The sequence below is a fragment of the Typopeltis vanoorti genome, chromosome 3, assembly GCF_054136105.1.
Source record: "Typopeltis vanoorti isolate ZY-2024b chromosome 3, IOZ_Tvanoo_1.0, whole genome shotgun sequence".
Lineage (NCBI taxonomy): Eukaryota > Metazoa > Arthropoda > Arachnida > Uropygi > Thelyphonidae > Typopeltis > Typopeltis vanoorti.
In genome coordinates this window covers 123,969,973-123,986,683 of record NC_143551.1, presented here as the reverse complement: position 1 = coordinate 123,986,683, position 16,711 = coordinate 123,969,973, and the positions used below count along the sequence as shown (strand labels likewise).

The 16,711-nt window shown below is 36.1% G+C and overlaps 1 protein-coding gene across 1 annotated transcript in view; it reads left to right on the top strand.

The window, feature by feature from the left end:
- LOC150108538 (tyrosine-protein phosphatase 69D-like) overlaps positions 1-11,934 on the top strand; it is a 655,365-nt gene extending 643,431 nt beyond the window's left edge. Inside the window, exons 27-28 of the mRNA XM_090390483.1 lie at positions 4,906-5,041; positions 11,103-11,934. Of these exons, the coding sequence (XP_090246609.1) occupies positions 4,906-5,041; positions 11,103-11,186 (220 nt within the window). The 3' untranslated portion in view covers positions 11,187-11,934. The remainder of the gene's footprint in view (positions 1-4,905; positions 5,042-11,102) is intronic.
- The last annotated feature ends 4,777 nt before the right edge of the window (positions 11,935-16,711 follow it).

The window sequence follows — 16,711 nt, the reverse complement described above, 5'->3', positions numbered from 1 at the left end:
TATGAGGCCTGATCAGTCCTTATATAATGAAACCAGAGTGTCTTTATTTCTGTACACTAAGGTCCTCTGCATCATTTCCATATTCTGATGCATTGTCTTCACAACTTATGCAATGTGACTTCAGAATTTTAGATCCTTGTCCATCACCACTACAATGTTTCCTGTCTTCTCAACTTCTTCCAGAATTTCTCCACCAAATGTATAATTTTCATCCTGTTGTTTCTTACCAAATTTCAGAACCTTGTGTTTTGCAACATTGAACTGCTAGTTCTGTACTTCTGCCCAGTCGTGCAATTTATTCAAGTCCTTCTGTAAGGCCACAACATCTGCTTGATTCATCATCACTCTCCCCAGTTTTGCATCATCTGCAAACAGTTGTATATTATCAGTCAAACTCATCCCAGTAAGCAATAATCAACCTATACCATAAGGTGTATTTCCTTGTGCCTTCTGTAAGTTATGATTTTTGCATCTGATTACATACCACCAATAATAAAAAAGTACTTTTCCTTATTAGAAATTAATCTTGAAAATAAATAAAACTGGTTTTGGAGAAGCTGGTTTTTTTTTTTTCAGTATACCATCGAGTTATTCTGATTTCAATTGGAAATTTGGAGTTGCTCTTCTGTATATTATTATTAGTAGTTGTAGTGGTGATGGTGGTGGTAGTAGTAGTAGTATTTGGTAACCTCCATGGAATCGATAGACTCATCGTGGGAGGCCCACTCAACCAGCAACACGTCTATCATAATGAGCTTTGAAGTTATTTACAGTCACAATGCACTCAGGCAATGCAATTTACTCACTAACAACTCTCCATGTAAAAAAATCTACTTCTCACACCCTTATTCACCACCTCGTTCTTCCCATCTTAACATCCACTCTTTTTATAATTTTGATAGAATTCCTTAACTAACTTGAAGGTCTCTATCATATCTCATCTTTGCCTCCCATCCACCAACCTCTGTAACCCACATTCTCTCAAATGCTCTTCATAACCAACACTCCAGAGTACTGATATTACTTTGGTTTTTTGTCTTTGGATCCTCTCGAGTGTTTCGACATCACAACGAAAACTAGGTAACCAAATCTGAACACAATAGTCCATATGTGGTCTGACCAATACCTTATATAGAGGTGCCAAAACCTCCTTATCCTTACATGTCAATGTACTTTTTATCATAACAGCAATATGATATGCAGTCTTTGCAACGTGTGATGCACCCCCGGAACTTCAGTTCACTGTCTACCATCACTCCATGATCCCGAATTTCATTCACTTCCTGAAATACAGCTCCACCAATACAGTATGTAGCCTTATATCTCTGTATCCCAAAGTGCAACACCTTGCATTATTAATATTAAAACTACAACTCTACTCATTTGTCCAAGCTAAAAGTCTATTCAAATCTTCCTGTAGAGATATGACATCAGCACTACTGCTAATTCTACCTAACTTTGCATCATCAGCAAACATTTGAAGATCCCTAGTCAATGCACATGAAATATCATTAAAAAATAAGTTAAACAGTATGGACCCAAGAACAGAACCCTGAGGCATGCCGCTGGTCACCTTCCTTTTCTGAGACAGCTCCGGCATACGCAAGTTGCTGGTATCATTCATAGGGCTAATCTCTGATCCATCTAACCATTATACTATCTATTCCTATCTTCTGCAGCTTGTACACCAATTTATTATGTGGTAATCTCTCAAATGCTTTTGCAAAGTCCAACAATATCACTATATGAATCTCCCTTATTCAACACATTCATCACCTTTTCATAAAATTTAAGCAGATTGCTAAAGCAAGACTGCCCTTCACAAATCCATGCTAACCATCATAGAGAATCTTATGTCAATCAACCCAATCCTGTATTTTATTATTATTATTATTATTATATATCACCTCCAGGGATTCCAAAGACTCATTGAGGGAGGGCACCTACTCAGCCATTCTCTGTCTCCACCAATTCAACTGCAACTACCTTCATCATCTACACCAATGCCATCTACTGCTGACCATCATCACTAGTATTTTCACAGACAATCACAAACGTCCATGCCCACAGCTTCGAACCTGCAGCCTTTTGGCTGGAGAGCGGATACACTAACCACTCGGCCAACCAGGCTGGCCGATTATTTCAATATTTCTATTGGCTATTTCTAACCAATTTTTCCAACACTTTGATCACAACTGCAGATATACAGACTGGTCTATAATTGGAAACTTCTGTTCTCAAATCATGCTTGTGGAGAGGTATTATTTTTCTTCTTTGCACTCCTTAGGAATGTTCCCCACTTCAAAACGTTCATTAAATAACCAGGTCAAGGGCATGGCTAACTCTTTTGCACATTCTTTAAAAATATGTAGTGATTATGTCATCCATTTCTACAGCCTTATTAGCATCCATCCCAAGTAACACTTGATACACCTCTGATTTTTTCACCTTTCATTCTCCTAATCCTTGCCTCCCTTCTCCATGTTGCACAGCATCATTCTCACAATTACAATATACACTGATGAAGTGTTCCTTAAATAATTCCACTATATCATTTGCTATGGTTATTCTGCTTGTCAATTTTCTGATTGACAAGCATGAATCGCTGCTTGTTTGATTTCCTTGATTTCATCCATCTCAATCTCACTCTGTTTATTCGCTTAACTCTTGGTATGCAGTTATGCATTGCTTGTGTTAGATACTGCCTTATCATTTCCCATGCACTGTCAACATATTTTCTACACAATTCATTAACCAATTGTATTGGTGCTAGTTGACTACACAGCTTCTGATAATCACCCACCTTATAGTTCCAGTTATAGATCTTCTTGATAAAAACTTCTTCCTGTTTGACCACCTTCCAGATCAATACTTCATGAGCACTTTCACCAACAGGTGGTAGTGTTGATACCTCATTCACAACCTCATCCTGTGAACATATCACCATATCTAACACCAATAAGCCTCATGTTGCTTCCATCACATGCTGCTTTAGATAGTTATCCTGCAGAAACTCAACAAATTCACTCTCTTTGTTACTGTATACTATCTCTTCTTTCCAATCCACATTCCTATAATTAAAATTTCCCATTAGGATCATCATTTTATTTACCCAAGTAATTTGTCTAAACATTTCACAATCAATACTCTCCACATTCCCTAACCTATAACAGCATCCTATTAGATATACTATTCTAATGACCTCAACTTCACATCAAACAGCGTTAAAATCTTCACACATACTACTACTACTACCAGTCTGGTTGGCCAAGTGGTTAGTCTATCTGCTCTCCAGCCAAAAGTTGGGGGTTCAAATCTTGCCATGGGCATGGATGTTTGTGATTTCTGTGAAAAATACTAGTCATGGTGGTGGGCGGTAGATGCCATTGGTGTAGATGATGACAGTAGTTGGTGGATTAAGTGGTGGAGACATAGAGTTGTGCTCTCTTCCAATGAGTCCTGGGAGGTGTCGCGTAATAATAATAATACTATTTTCCACTTCAACTCTTGAAGGACACAATTCCTCTGCTACCATTAACAACACTTCCCTCCTCTCTTCATCTTTATCCTTTTGAAAAATTCTATATCCTACCATTTCAAGTTTTGACAGTACACCATCCTCAGTCAACTACGTTTCACTTATACTGGTTATCTTTAAGCGTATTGATTTGATCAGTGCTACAAACTTAGCCCATTTATTTCTGATACTCTATACATTAGTATACAAGCATAACAATTCTCCACTTTTTGAGGCCATCCCATCAACACAATCACTCTCTCTCTCTCTATGCTATAGTACACTTCTCTCTTTGTTCTTACCTTTCCTGTTTCCCTGATCCTGACTCTGATTTTCATTTATATTCTTATCATCCCTATCCTTTTTGCTGGATCACTTTGCTCTGCTATATCACTTCCTCACCTTTTTATCCATCCTCTTCCCATCCTTCCACAACCTGCTCCTCATCCTCTCTCTGACCCTTAGTAGTACTAATTTCATATGAATCCTGTGCACTTATTAAACAACAGTTGCTCTAAATGACCAACACCAAATCCATTCAAATGCATCCCATCAGCCTTTGAGCCATTTTAACTTCCCTTCAAATTTACTCTGTACATTCACAAATTGAACGCTCTCTGCCTGACACAATTCACCCATCTTGTCATTCAATGTTGTTTCTCTCCTTCTCAATTCACTACTCTCATATCTTGGCAACAAACTAACCACTTTCCCAATGACAACTTCTTCAAATCCTTTTCCACATTCTTTGTCTCATTATTCAAGTCGTTTATGCCTACTACTCCCACTAATTCTGACAACCATTCCTTCTTTCTATGTACAAAGCATCTGATATTTGTTTTATTGCACCACTTGTAAAGTATGTCTTGTGCACTTTATTTTTTACCACACCTTTAATGATTGAGTCACCATATAAAGCAACCCTATCATCTTTAGATATTTGCTTTTTCTTAACCTCCTTGTCATTTACATCAGTTATGTTCTTTCAGTTTTCTCCTGCATACATTTAACCTGATTCTTCATTTTCATTAACTCTTGCTTAAGCTCTTTCACATCACTTCTATTATTATTGTCGCAAGCACTCCCATTCATTTTCTAATTATTCTGGTAACACTATTCTCATTTTTTGGAACATCCTAGGCTTTCATTACACTTCTCACATACCATAATACAGTCCTTTTTATTGCTCGATCTAGCACTTCATAAATCTTTAATTTTGGATGCATGATACAATCATTATTATTAATTATCACATTCTTTATGCATTGCAGTGCATATCCATGTAAAATATAGAACTAGTTTAGCATTAACATTTTTTTTTCTGGTTGCATAAAAAAATTATTTTACTTTGTGTAATAAATCTTTAATAAGTTTTCTTTCTTTTGTAGTGCTGGTGGTGACAGAAGTAGTATATTTGTGACATTAACTGTCTTAATTCATCAACTAAAAGCAGAGGAAAGAGTTGACATTTTTCAAGCTGCACGTTATACACGCTCTCAACGTCCTGGAATGATACAAACATTGGTAAGAATTTAAATGTGACATCATTGTTATTCATAGCATTGACATATTTGTAAGAAGAATGCTCATTGCTAAAGTTGAAAGATACTGTAAATGTGACTTATTGGATTTATAATGAATTTCTGTCAATCAAGTCTACTTTCATTAGTGAGTTTCCATTCCAGTTTATCTGAAAAATAATGTTTCTCCCAAATGTCTGCAATATCACGTGATCAATATCCTTGATATATATATTCAAACATCTTTGAACACTAAATATCTGATTTTTAATAAGAAATGTAATAGCATGAGATCTCAGTTTTAGCTGGAATAACATAAATAGTGAAAGTATTGTATCACTACTTTCTTGTCTGCTATCATGAATATAAAGTTCAAAACAGCAAATAGACAGAAAGTGGTTATTTCCTTCTTTAGTGCAGTTGCCATTATAACATTCGAAGTGGAATATATCCTATTTTATGTGATTCAACTTACATTCTCATCTCAACAAGCTCTCTTGAATTCATACCAGAATTCTGGAGTGATAGGCCACTTATCATTTTTTTTTCCTTTTCTTTAAACAGGTACTTAACAACCTGATGTTACAGGAGGGAGTATTAGTATTAATTCTGAACCTTTATGGAGTCCAAAAACTCATTGCAGTAAGTCTGACACTCACAGACCACAATAACTATCATACCTTGATATAATAAATTTAGTTTAATCCTTTATCCAAGTGTGAGCAAACAAAGTTAGCACCTGAAAGTATCTTCAGGACTGGGGTCTGGACTTCAGGACCTCAACACCAGGGCGACCCCTTGCAAAGGTGGAGCAAGCTACTAACACTCCTATCTCAGTATCTCCCATAATGCAAAACACATATCCTTGCAGATATGTCTAATGTTATGCATTAAGGGAAGGACCACTACCCAGACTAGTTTCGACCTTTATTGAGGTCTCTTCAGTGGGAGCCAGGCCCAAGTGGAGATACCAGTCAGAAGTATCAGCAAGGTCATCTCTACCTATAGGAGTTGGCAAATGGTGTGCTACCTTTTTAGTAAATTACTCTGGATTTAGAGAAAGATGTTGAAAGTTTATTTTTCACTTGGTTAGAATATAATAAATTTAGTTTAATCCTTTATCCAAGTGTGAGCAAACAAAGTTTGCGCCTGAAAGTATCTTCAGGACTGGGGTAAGGTAGTGCAACACTAAGACGACTCATTGCAAAGGTGAAGCAAGCTACTAACACTCCTATCTCAGTATCTCCCATAATGCAAAACACATATCCTTGCAGTATTAATTATGCTGCAAGGATATGTGACTCCTTGCTAATTTGATTATACATTTCATAGTCACTACCATCCACATTACCAGGTCTATAACAACATCCAACCAAGTATTTCATTCTATTCACCTCTATCTCACACCATACTGCCTGAAAACCACTGGCACTATTTCCCTCTTGCATCTCTACACTGTATGGACTTAATTCTTTCTCTATCATCAATAGCACTCCCCCCCCTCTCTTTTTACCCTTTCTATCCTCACAAAACACATCATACCCTTCCATCTCTATTCCTGTCAGGATGTCATCCTCATCCCACCATGTCTCGTTTATTCCAACAATTTTTGAGTGAACAGACTCAATTAATGCAACCATTTCATTTGCTCTGTTTCTTACACTTCTAGTATTTGTATACAAACACAGCAGCTTATTTCTGGATCTATAGCTTGTTCCACTGATACCACTCATTCAATGTGATTTCTCCATTTTCAAATCAAGCCATTTCCCTTTCTCCTTATGCATCTTAGAACTCTCTTCAAATACAACTGTTTCTTCTTGATCCTTGATGAAGTAGATGAAATGAAAGAGAAACAGTGAAGATGGATCAGCAAGTTTCAAAATGGACTGTAAAAGGGTGTTGGTTAGCAGTGGTTCTTGTTTTAATGATTTTGGTAGAGTGGCGGAATAATAGTGGCCAATTCAGCAGAGCACTGTCCATGAAAGTATCTGTAGAAGAAGCACAAGGTAGAAACTGAACATCTGTGAGAAAGGGATTGAAGTGGGTATGTGTGTGAGAGGATTTATTAGCCAGATTACCCACTCCTGGATAGAATCGAGCAATCTTAGAGAATATTTTGGTGCACCACCCCAAATATGGGAACAATATTCTATAGCTGGACAGATTTGGGCTTTGTATAGAGTTAGCAGCTGTGAAGGCATGAAGTAGTGTCTTGTGCAAAAGAGTACACTAAGGTTTTTGGCTGCTGCAGAAGCTATAGTTGAAAAGTGGTTGTGCCAGGAAAGATCTGAGGTGCAGGTCAGTCCAAAAAAAGAGAAATTCAATTGTGTTTGGGTATTTCAGTATTACCGATGGTAAATGAGAGGGATGTGAGCTCCTTCTTGTGAGAGACCAGACAGAACTGAGTTTTTGGGCACTGAAGTGTACAAGGTTGTCCTTTCCCCACTGGGATATAGCTAGGTGATCTCAGTGCAAGTCCCTAGTTGTGGTAGATCTTGAGGATTCTAATACTTGAGCAATTGAGAACTATCACCTTCTTAACAGGTCAGCATTCTTTGCATTGTAGCAACAATGTTTTGGATAATGCTTACAACTTTCATGATATATCTCTTGAACTTCATTTCCATATCTACCAAGATCCCTTCCTTCCTCCAACTTCAGAAGCAAAGTTGTGCTAATATGGCAAACCTCATTCCATCTTCTCTGGTTGATATATAAGTTAAACAACAGTGTTCTTAGAACAGAACCCCGTGGTATCCAACTTGTCATCTTCCTTTTCTCGGACACTGCACCTACATACACAATTCACTAGATCCTAGTCATCTTTTGGTGGCCTATAACCAAGTTACCAAATAACTTTCCATCCCCATCCTGCTCAATTTCAACAGTAGTTTATCATGCAGTACTTGACCAAATGCTTTAGCAAAATTCAAATAATTCACTTTATAAGCATATCTCTTGTCCAATACACTAGTCACTCTGTTATAAAATGTAACAAAGTCACTAACTATATCCTATCCAGTGCCACACCTTATTAAAATCAGAGTTACTTAATATTCTAAACATTTCCCAATCTTGAATTGTCAGTCTTCTATCCTCTTTCCTATTGCTGGTCAATACTACTCTTAAACCTCCACTCACATGAAATACTTATTGAACATATCCACTATATTTTAAGCAGATGTGACTCATGTTCCATCTCCAGCAGCTAAGGTCAGCCTTCCTTATTCACCCTTTCTTCTATTAATTAACATAACTATAGCATTCTCTAGGGTTTTGCTTTACTGCTTCAGCCAATCTCTTTTCATATGCCAATTTCTCTTTCCTCTACACTTGTCAACTTTCTAGTCTGCACTTTATACTCCTCATACTGTTGATGGGTACCCTTTGCATATTCTCTTATTTATTTCTGTATTTAGTTTACCATTCACTAAAAAGTAGTGTGTTTTTGAATAAAAAATTTCGACACCCACATTTTCATAATTTTGTCTTTTTTATTGCTCATGTTTATACCAAATTTGTTTTAATTGCTTTCAATTGTTAAGCTTCCAAAAAATAATCATGCATTATTTCTCAGAAGAAATATCATGCCTATTTTGGCATAGCCTCTTCAGCCTCCAAAAACCTTCCTTTTTTTTTTTTTTTCTGAACATGGCTCAACTCCTGACTCTTTATAAATCTCAAATCTATCTAACTTAGAATATTGCTCTAATGTGTAGGATAATACTGCATCGCCTCCCTTAGAATGCTAAATTGCATCCACAAGCAAAATGTTCACTTACCAGTCTAGATAAGTCTTTTCTCTGTTCACCTGCCACACATAAGCAGCAACTAAAGATGAGTTAACTAGCTCATATGTAGGTCACAGAAGTTTTCAGTGAACAGTATCAACATGGCAAGAGAACAGTGATATATGGAGATTCCATTATTAGAGGTGTGGTAAATGAGACAGTTCACAAGGTCTTCTTTCTGGAAGATGATTAGCAATTTCCATGGATATTTCTCCACTGAATTAGCCCCCATTATTTGTCCACTTCCATGTAATAATGTAAGAACACAAGTCATCATCCATATACTGGTCAGTTCCAGACTGACTTACCAAATTAATTTCTCATCCTCTTCCTTCATTCTGTATACTTCTGTCATTTAGAACAGTCACATACTCAATGCATATAACTCCAACGCCTCAAGAAAAACATTAACAGATTCATTTCTTTTCTCTGATTACCTTCCACACATACACAGCAACTGAAAATAAGTTAGCTAGCTCATATGCAGGCTGCAGAGTTTTTCCTCTTACAAACTCAAGATTTTCATCCTGCAAAAAGAGGGCCACTTAGTGCCAGGCCGATGAAAAGCAGATCTTGAAAACACAAGTCTTATTTTTGTAGTAATTGACAATATTGATTGTGTTTTGGCAAAATATTTTTTTTATTTTCCATAGCCCAGCTTAACTGCATGATTGTGTACCTTTGTGGGTTTGATATAGATTTTTACTAAATATAAAGCTTTCAGTGAACAGTAACATGGCAAGAGAACAGTGATATATGGAGATTCCATTATTAGAGGTGTGGTAAATAAGAGGGTTCACAAGGTCTGGTTTCTAGGAGAAGATTAGCAAAATAACTGATGCTTTGGATATGAGAAGTAAATGAGTGAGAAATTTAGTGGTAGTTGTAGGAAGGAAATATTGTTTGGACATAAGGAGTTTTTGAAGATGGATATCAGTAGGTTATTGAGGAGAGCATGAGATGACACTGTGGTGAGAAAAGGAAGCCAGTGTATTATCAAATTATGATAATGATGAGTTGAGACAGAGAGCAATAATTGTGAATAGCATGTTTGCAAAGTTGTGTGCAGTGAAGGGAGTGGAGTCTAAATGTTTGGGATGCATTTGTACAAAAGTAATGGATTTAGCATGAACCAGCTGGAGACACTATTGCTAGAAGTATAATGAGTGATGTGAATAAGAGATGATCAGAAGAAGTGAGAGGTGAAGTTAAAGATATCAGTGGAGAGGAGCTGGTGAGGCTGAAATGGTTGTAAATGGAAATAGTAGTAGTGTGAGAGATGATGATGATGAAGCCTATAACAAAATCTTATTATATATGCTATTCTATTTATTGCCATCTTATGTAATAAAGCCATTACATTTACTGCCATTTTCCACAGTAAAGCCATTGTATGTACTACCATTTTCCACCTTCCATCCTAAGTAAGAACAGTTCCTCTGTGGAAGATTCAGTATCTCTTCATTTCTCTTTCCACCTATATATCATTCTCAGTTCACCACCAAGTATGCTTATTCCAGTAATCCTTGCTCACACTAAGTTGGTCAGTGGCACAAACTCAGCATCTTTATTTCTGATACTATTTGCATTAATATACAGACATAATAGTTCATGTGAAGTCCTGTAAGTCATGCTACTGTCATTACTTCTTTTCACTACCTCACAGATCTGTGATCTCATCAACCTTTCCTTACCATCCCTGTACCTCCATACTTCTTTGGCTAAGACTGATCCCACTCAGTTCAAGGTCAACCTACCTACAATATTAAATGTCAGTTCTCATATTAATATAATTATCAATTTTTTTTTGGCTACAAGTAGAACATACAAAAGAAATCAATGATTACTTGAACATTTTAGTAACTAGGGCACTAAGCCAGATGATATGAAGCCCTGGTAATTTATCTAGCCAAATAACTGAAAGTCAGATGACAGTGACTGCACACACATATATAACAACTGATTATAGAAAGATAACCCTCCCCCCCCCCCCCCCCACACACACACAATGAATAATATTTGGAGCAAAATCAAAACTAACTACTGGAATGTCTTGAAAATTAGTAAGCCTGTATGTTTTCATTGCTGGTGAAATTTTTTAAAGTAGTTCACTATAAAAAAATTTTTAAATTAATTGTATGATTATCCTTACTGATTAATTACTTCAAGAATATGAAAATTAACACATATTGAAATATTGTTTTATTTTCAGAATGCATTCACGATTCACAAACTATTAATTGGTATTTATATCTGATTTTTCCTGCCTAGGACCAGTATGAGTTCCTGTACAGAGGACTACTTGAATACCTTGAGACTCACAGCCTCTGTGACATGGGTGACACACAATTATGATCTCTGCCAAAAAACTAAATGAAAAATTTGCCATCAGCACAACTAAATGGTGCTGATGGTTGTCCTTCAACACTGCCAGGTGCTTGGTACTGGTGTCTTTTTAAGTCCCCTCCTGTAGTTTTTCAGCACTGTTTGGAAAGCATTATGTCATGTTGAAAATAAAAAAAGTTGTTAAGTTGCTAATTAATACTGTTGCGAATGATGTAAACCAGGAAAAGGTGATTTATGAAGAGTTCACATTACTTTACACTCTTTGACAATAAAATATTTTTGCTAGTTTCAAATGTAAAGTCAAGCACTGTGACCCATGGCATGCAAAACTTCATGAAGGCCAATTACAGCCATTAATAATCATGTGCCCTTAAGGAAAACTGTTTCAACTATACAGATGCAATTGCTGAAGACTATGTCTGTGCCAATTGAGGAGGTGAGCTATTAATGCTGCTCCTCTCTGGCAGTCACAGAGACAAACTGGATGTTATCTGACAGAGGAATTGATAATGCCCTATGCACCTTGCCACATCTGTGCCTCCAAGGTTGAAGCAATGGGTGCACAGAATCAGCTCAACAGCAAGACAGTGCCTGCTTTCCTGTGGAAATTTTAACCCAGAACACTGTACTTAATTCTTTACATCATACCTACATCACAGGCACACGTTGCCTTCCTTACCAAAATGTTGATGAGCTGTTGGATGTAGAAAGAATTTCTTATAGACATAACTGTAAATAAACTGTTTTTTGAATTGTTGGTTTGACTAATAATAGTTTTTGAATTTGTTTTTTGTTAAAGATAATGTAATAAAGGCTGATGATTTTGGAAATGGAATCAATTTTGAAATAAAACAGTAAAAAAAAAAAGTAGTCATTAGCTGGCAACCTAGCAAATTATGCCAAACTCTATATACATATGAACACAATAGTGCAGTCACTGACATACTACAAAAAATATTATTATTATTAATAATAATAATTTTAAAATGTGCAGAATATAATGTTGGATTCTATATCATTACAATGCATAATTTTGTAGCTCGAGGAAAACAGGTTTGGTTTATAATTTATTTCGTACAAAAACTACAAAAGGTCATACTGTGCCATTCTAAGGTTACAACTATACATAAGCAGTTAAGGAAAATTGTAAACAATATGCCTGTACAAAATTAGGTTCTACAAAGCAGCATCTACATAGAAACAGAATCGCTGCAGAGGGCATAGCAACACACAAGGTTAAAGGTTACAGTTGTACAAAAATTGTCAACAATACAAGTTAAATAAACAAAATGCATGTACAATACACCAAGCCAAGGAAGGCAGTATCTACATATAGTTAAAATTATAAAAAATGTTTTTACAGCCATACATAAATAGGCAAAAAGGAATTATTATACAACATGCATGCATAAAAATAAAATTTGGCAATGTGATATCTACATATAAACAAAATTACACAAATATACAAGGTATCCTACAGCAATACATAATTAGTCAAAAAAAAAGTAAATAATATGTATGCACAAAATTTAAACTGGGCAATGCAGTATCTACATTAAACAAAATTACTGCAGCATTTAAGGAAGTACATAATTAGACAACAATACAAGTTAATAAACAAAATGCATGTACAACACCAAACCAAGGAATACAGTATCTACATATAAGATTACTACAATAAGATTACAACAAATGTTATTACAGTAATGCATAGAATTAAATAGGAATTATTATACAATATGTATGCATAAAAATTAAGTTTAGCAGTGTGGTATTTACATATTAACAAAATTATAACAAGGTAACACAAGACTACAGAAATACATGATTGGTCAGAAATTAAATTAATGAAATAATATATACATTAGTACTTAACTCCTGCACATATACATCACAAAACATTACATATTTTGTAATATATATGTACAAAAGTTAAGTGAAGCAATACGCTATTTACATATAAACAAAATTACAGTCAAATGTGTTTGTATAAATTAATTCTTTGTAAAAAATTAAAAACATCGTGGCATCTGCCTGAGTGTATATGGTCGGTAGGCAAAAATTTCATTCCTCTCTTGTTCAAAGTGCTGGCACTCTACCAGTACTGTATATGATAAATAGTGAGATGTGTATTGAATTTTTCACACATGAGAGGGTCATTAGCTCTCAGTAAATAAGAATGTATAAGATGACTGTGACCTATGCAGAGCCTAGTGAGACAACTTCCTCTCTTCTCTTTATTCATTGACTAGAATGCCAATGCTTAATTTCATGTTTAATGCCATATAATTTGTTTGTTAAAATGTTGCCTGCCTGTCATGATGACTGCCATTGAGCAATTTGCTTTGATCGTATAAACTGTCTGTAGTCTATATATAGTACTTCCAAATAGTATGCAGAGAAAGTTTGAACTGATTTAGCAGCTGCATCTAAATTTCCCTTAATTCCAATGTGGCTGGGAATTCAGCACAACTGAACATCAAAATTAAGGATTTTCATTTTGTGAAACAGGTATAACACCTCATAAAGTACTGGATGTGGATTATACATAGGAGAGGAGATAGCCTGTAAAGAGCTCAATGAGTCTGTGTAAATTATACAATTTTGGTAGCAGTTTTCTTTATATGAACAAGTGCAAGCTGAATGGCATGTAACTCTGCTGTATAATTACTGCAATCAGATGGGATCTGCCATGGAGGGATGCTGTTATGTTTAGGGTAGGCAATGTTGTCAACATTTATACCAAGAGCTTGCATAGTCTCTTTAACATGCATACCAAAAGTATGGCAGTTTGAATTGTGTGTGGTATTGAGCTTCCCAGTGCAGAGAAAAGAGACTAGTCCATGTAAGATGATCTGGGAGAGACTTTATCTTTAGGGCATAATTAAGAGACAACTGTTTCCGTCGAAGTGATAGAGCTGGTTCATTTGCTTCAACATAAAGACTCTGAGTGGGTGATGTGCGAAAGGCACCAGTGGCTATTCTTATACCCTGATGATGGATGGAATCCAACCATCACAGGTTACTCTGTGTTACAGAACCATAGACTTGAGACCCATAATCCAGCTTTGAACATATAAATGCACGATAAAGTTGGAGCAGTGAAGCTCGATCAGCACCCCACTCAGTAGAGGATAGAGTGCGAAGAAGGTTCAATGCTCTCTTGCGCTTTTCTCTTAGTTCACGAATGTGTCTAGAAATCTAAGTTCAGTCCCGAGAACTTGGCTTCTGTAGCTACTGGAATAATAGTGCATCCCATTCTTAATTCAGGATCTCGGTGAAGAGTGCGTTTTCAACAGAAGTGTACACAGACACTTTTTTCTGTTGAAAACCTAAACCCATTACTAAGAGCCCACAGAGAAACATGATCAATTGCTTGCTGAAGTTGTCTTTCAATTACCCTCGTGTTATGGGAGTGGCAGTAAATTGTGACATCATCAACATATAGAGCATTGTCTACAGTGGGAGAAAGCTATTCGGTGATTGAGTTGATTTTAACAGCAAAAAGTGTCACACTTAAGATAGAGCCTTGGGGAACACCATATTCTTGATGATATGATCGAGATAGCGTGTTTCCCACTGTGACTTGGAAAATTCACCTGGAAAGAAAGTTTTTAATAAATACAGGAAGGTGTACTTTAAGACCCAGGTTATAGGTCTTTTAATATGCCATATCTCCAGGCTGTGTCATAAACTTTTTCCATATAAAAAAAAAACTGAAACAAGGTGTTCTTGCTTCAAAAATGCATCTTTTATACAAGTTTCTAAATGGTCTAAAGTTGAGCGATGTCTACAGAACCCACATTATGTATTGGAGAGAAGATTGTTGCTTTCTAAATACCAGAGAAGTTTGGCATTAACCATTTTCTCTAGTATCTTACAAAGCAGCTGGTAAGAGCAATGAGTCGATAATTATTTACTTGTGTTGGATCTTTTCCTGGTTTTAAGATGGCAATGACAATTGACTTATGCCAAGAATTTGGAAGCCCTTCCTCTGCAAGTATTCTATTGTATAATAAGAGAAGGAGATCCATAGAAGATGATGATAGATGTTTTATCATTTCATAATGGATATCATCAGGCCCTACTGCACTAGGGTGAGATAGTAGGAGAAGAGCTCTTTTTAGTTCATCCTTAACAAATGACTGATGGTATGGCTCAAGAACATTGGTAGAAAAATTTAGCCTTTGTTTCTCTTGCTGTTCTTTCAGAATTAAAAATTCAGGAGGATATGAAGCTGTTGCTGAGATTCTGGCAAAATTTTCTCCCAGAATGTCTGCAATAGCTTTGGGATCAGCAATAACACTTCCATTATGGTCTGAGGTAGACAAACTATGTGTTCTATATCTGCCTTTCATTTTCTAGATTTTATCCCATACAATTTTTGGACTTGTCATTTGATTAAATGAGATGTTGTAAATTGGATCCGTGATCATTTTTGACTCTGATGCCTCGCATAGTGTGCTTTGGCTCGAGCACGCTTGAAAGCTAGAAGGTTTGATGTGGTGGGATATCTACAAAATATATCCCATGCTCTGTGTTGATCTTTTTTTTTTTTTTTTTTTTTTTTTGGCTGTTTGACATTCTGGGTTCCACCAAGGCTTTGGATAGAGTGGAAACCGAGATGATGCTTTTGGAATGGAGGTTGTTGCTGCCTGGACAATGCACTCTCTTATATATTTTACTGCTTCATTGATAGGCATTTGACTGATGGCATCAGCATTAAATTTTGCAAGATGAGAGCAAGTGTTCCAGTCTGCCTGTCCATTTTCCATATAGATATCTGTGTGAGTGAAAATGGTTCCTGTGAAGACATTATGCAGAGAACAGGAAAGTGATCACTTCCATACATGTTCTCTTCCACATCCCATGTGAGTAGTGGAAGAATGGAAGGGGAACAGATTGTAAGATCAATTGCAGAATATGAACTGGTAGACATATGGAAGAAATTATTGAGTTTGTTATTTAAAAGGGAAAGGTTATTATTATCAAGAATTCTTTCAATGATTTGACCTCGTCTATTAGTGTTGGCACTACCCTATAGAGTATTGTGACAGTTAAAGTCACCCATCAAAAGTATGGGTTCAGGCAGTTGTGAGATAAGGTTATCAAGATCAGTTTCATTTAATTCAGCACTTGGTGGTAAATAAATTGTACATACTGTAATAAGAAATCCCATGGAGAAACGAATCGCTATTGCTTCCAGAGAAGTATTAAGTTGGACCTGATGGAAAGGAATATGACTGCTCACTAGGATAGCTACTCCTCCATGAGCAGGACCACCTTCAGTTCTATCCTTGCATACAACAGAAATTCCTAAAGGTAGGGTCCACATTGGTTCTTAAGTACGTTTCCTGTAGACAGAAACAGAAATTTTTGTGTTTCTGCAACAAAATCTTGATATCATCAATATTCTGGTGAAATCCACAACAGTTCCATTGTACAAATTTTCCTATTGTTTTGGTTTTATAGACTTGTCTGGTTTTCGGGAGGTTGAGGGCTTACCTTTGTCATATTTATATTTATCAATTGTT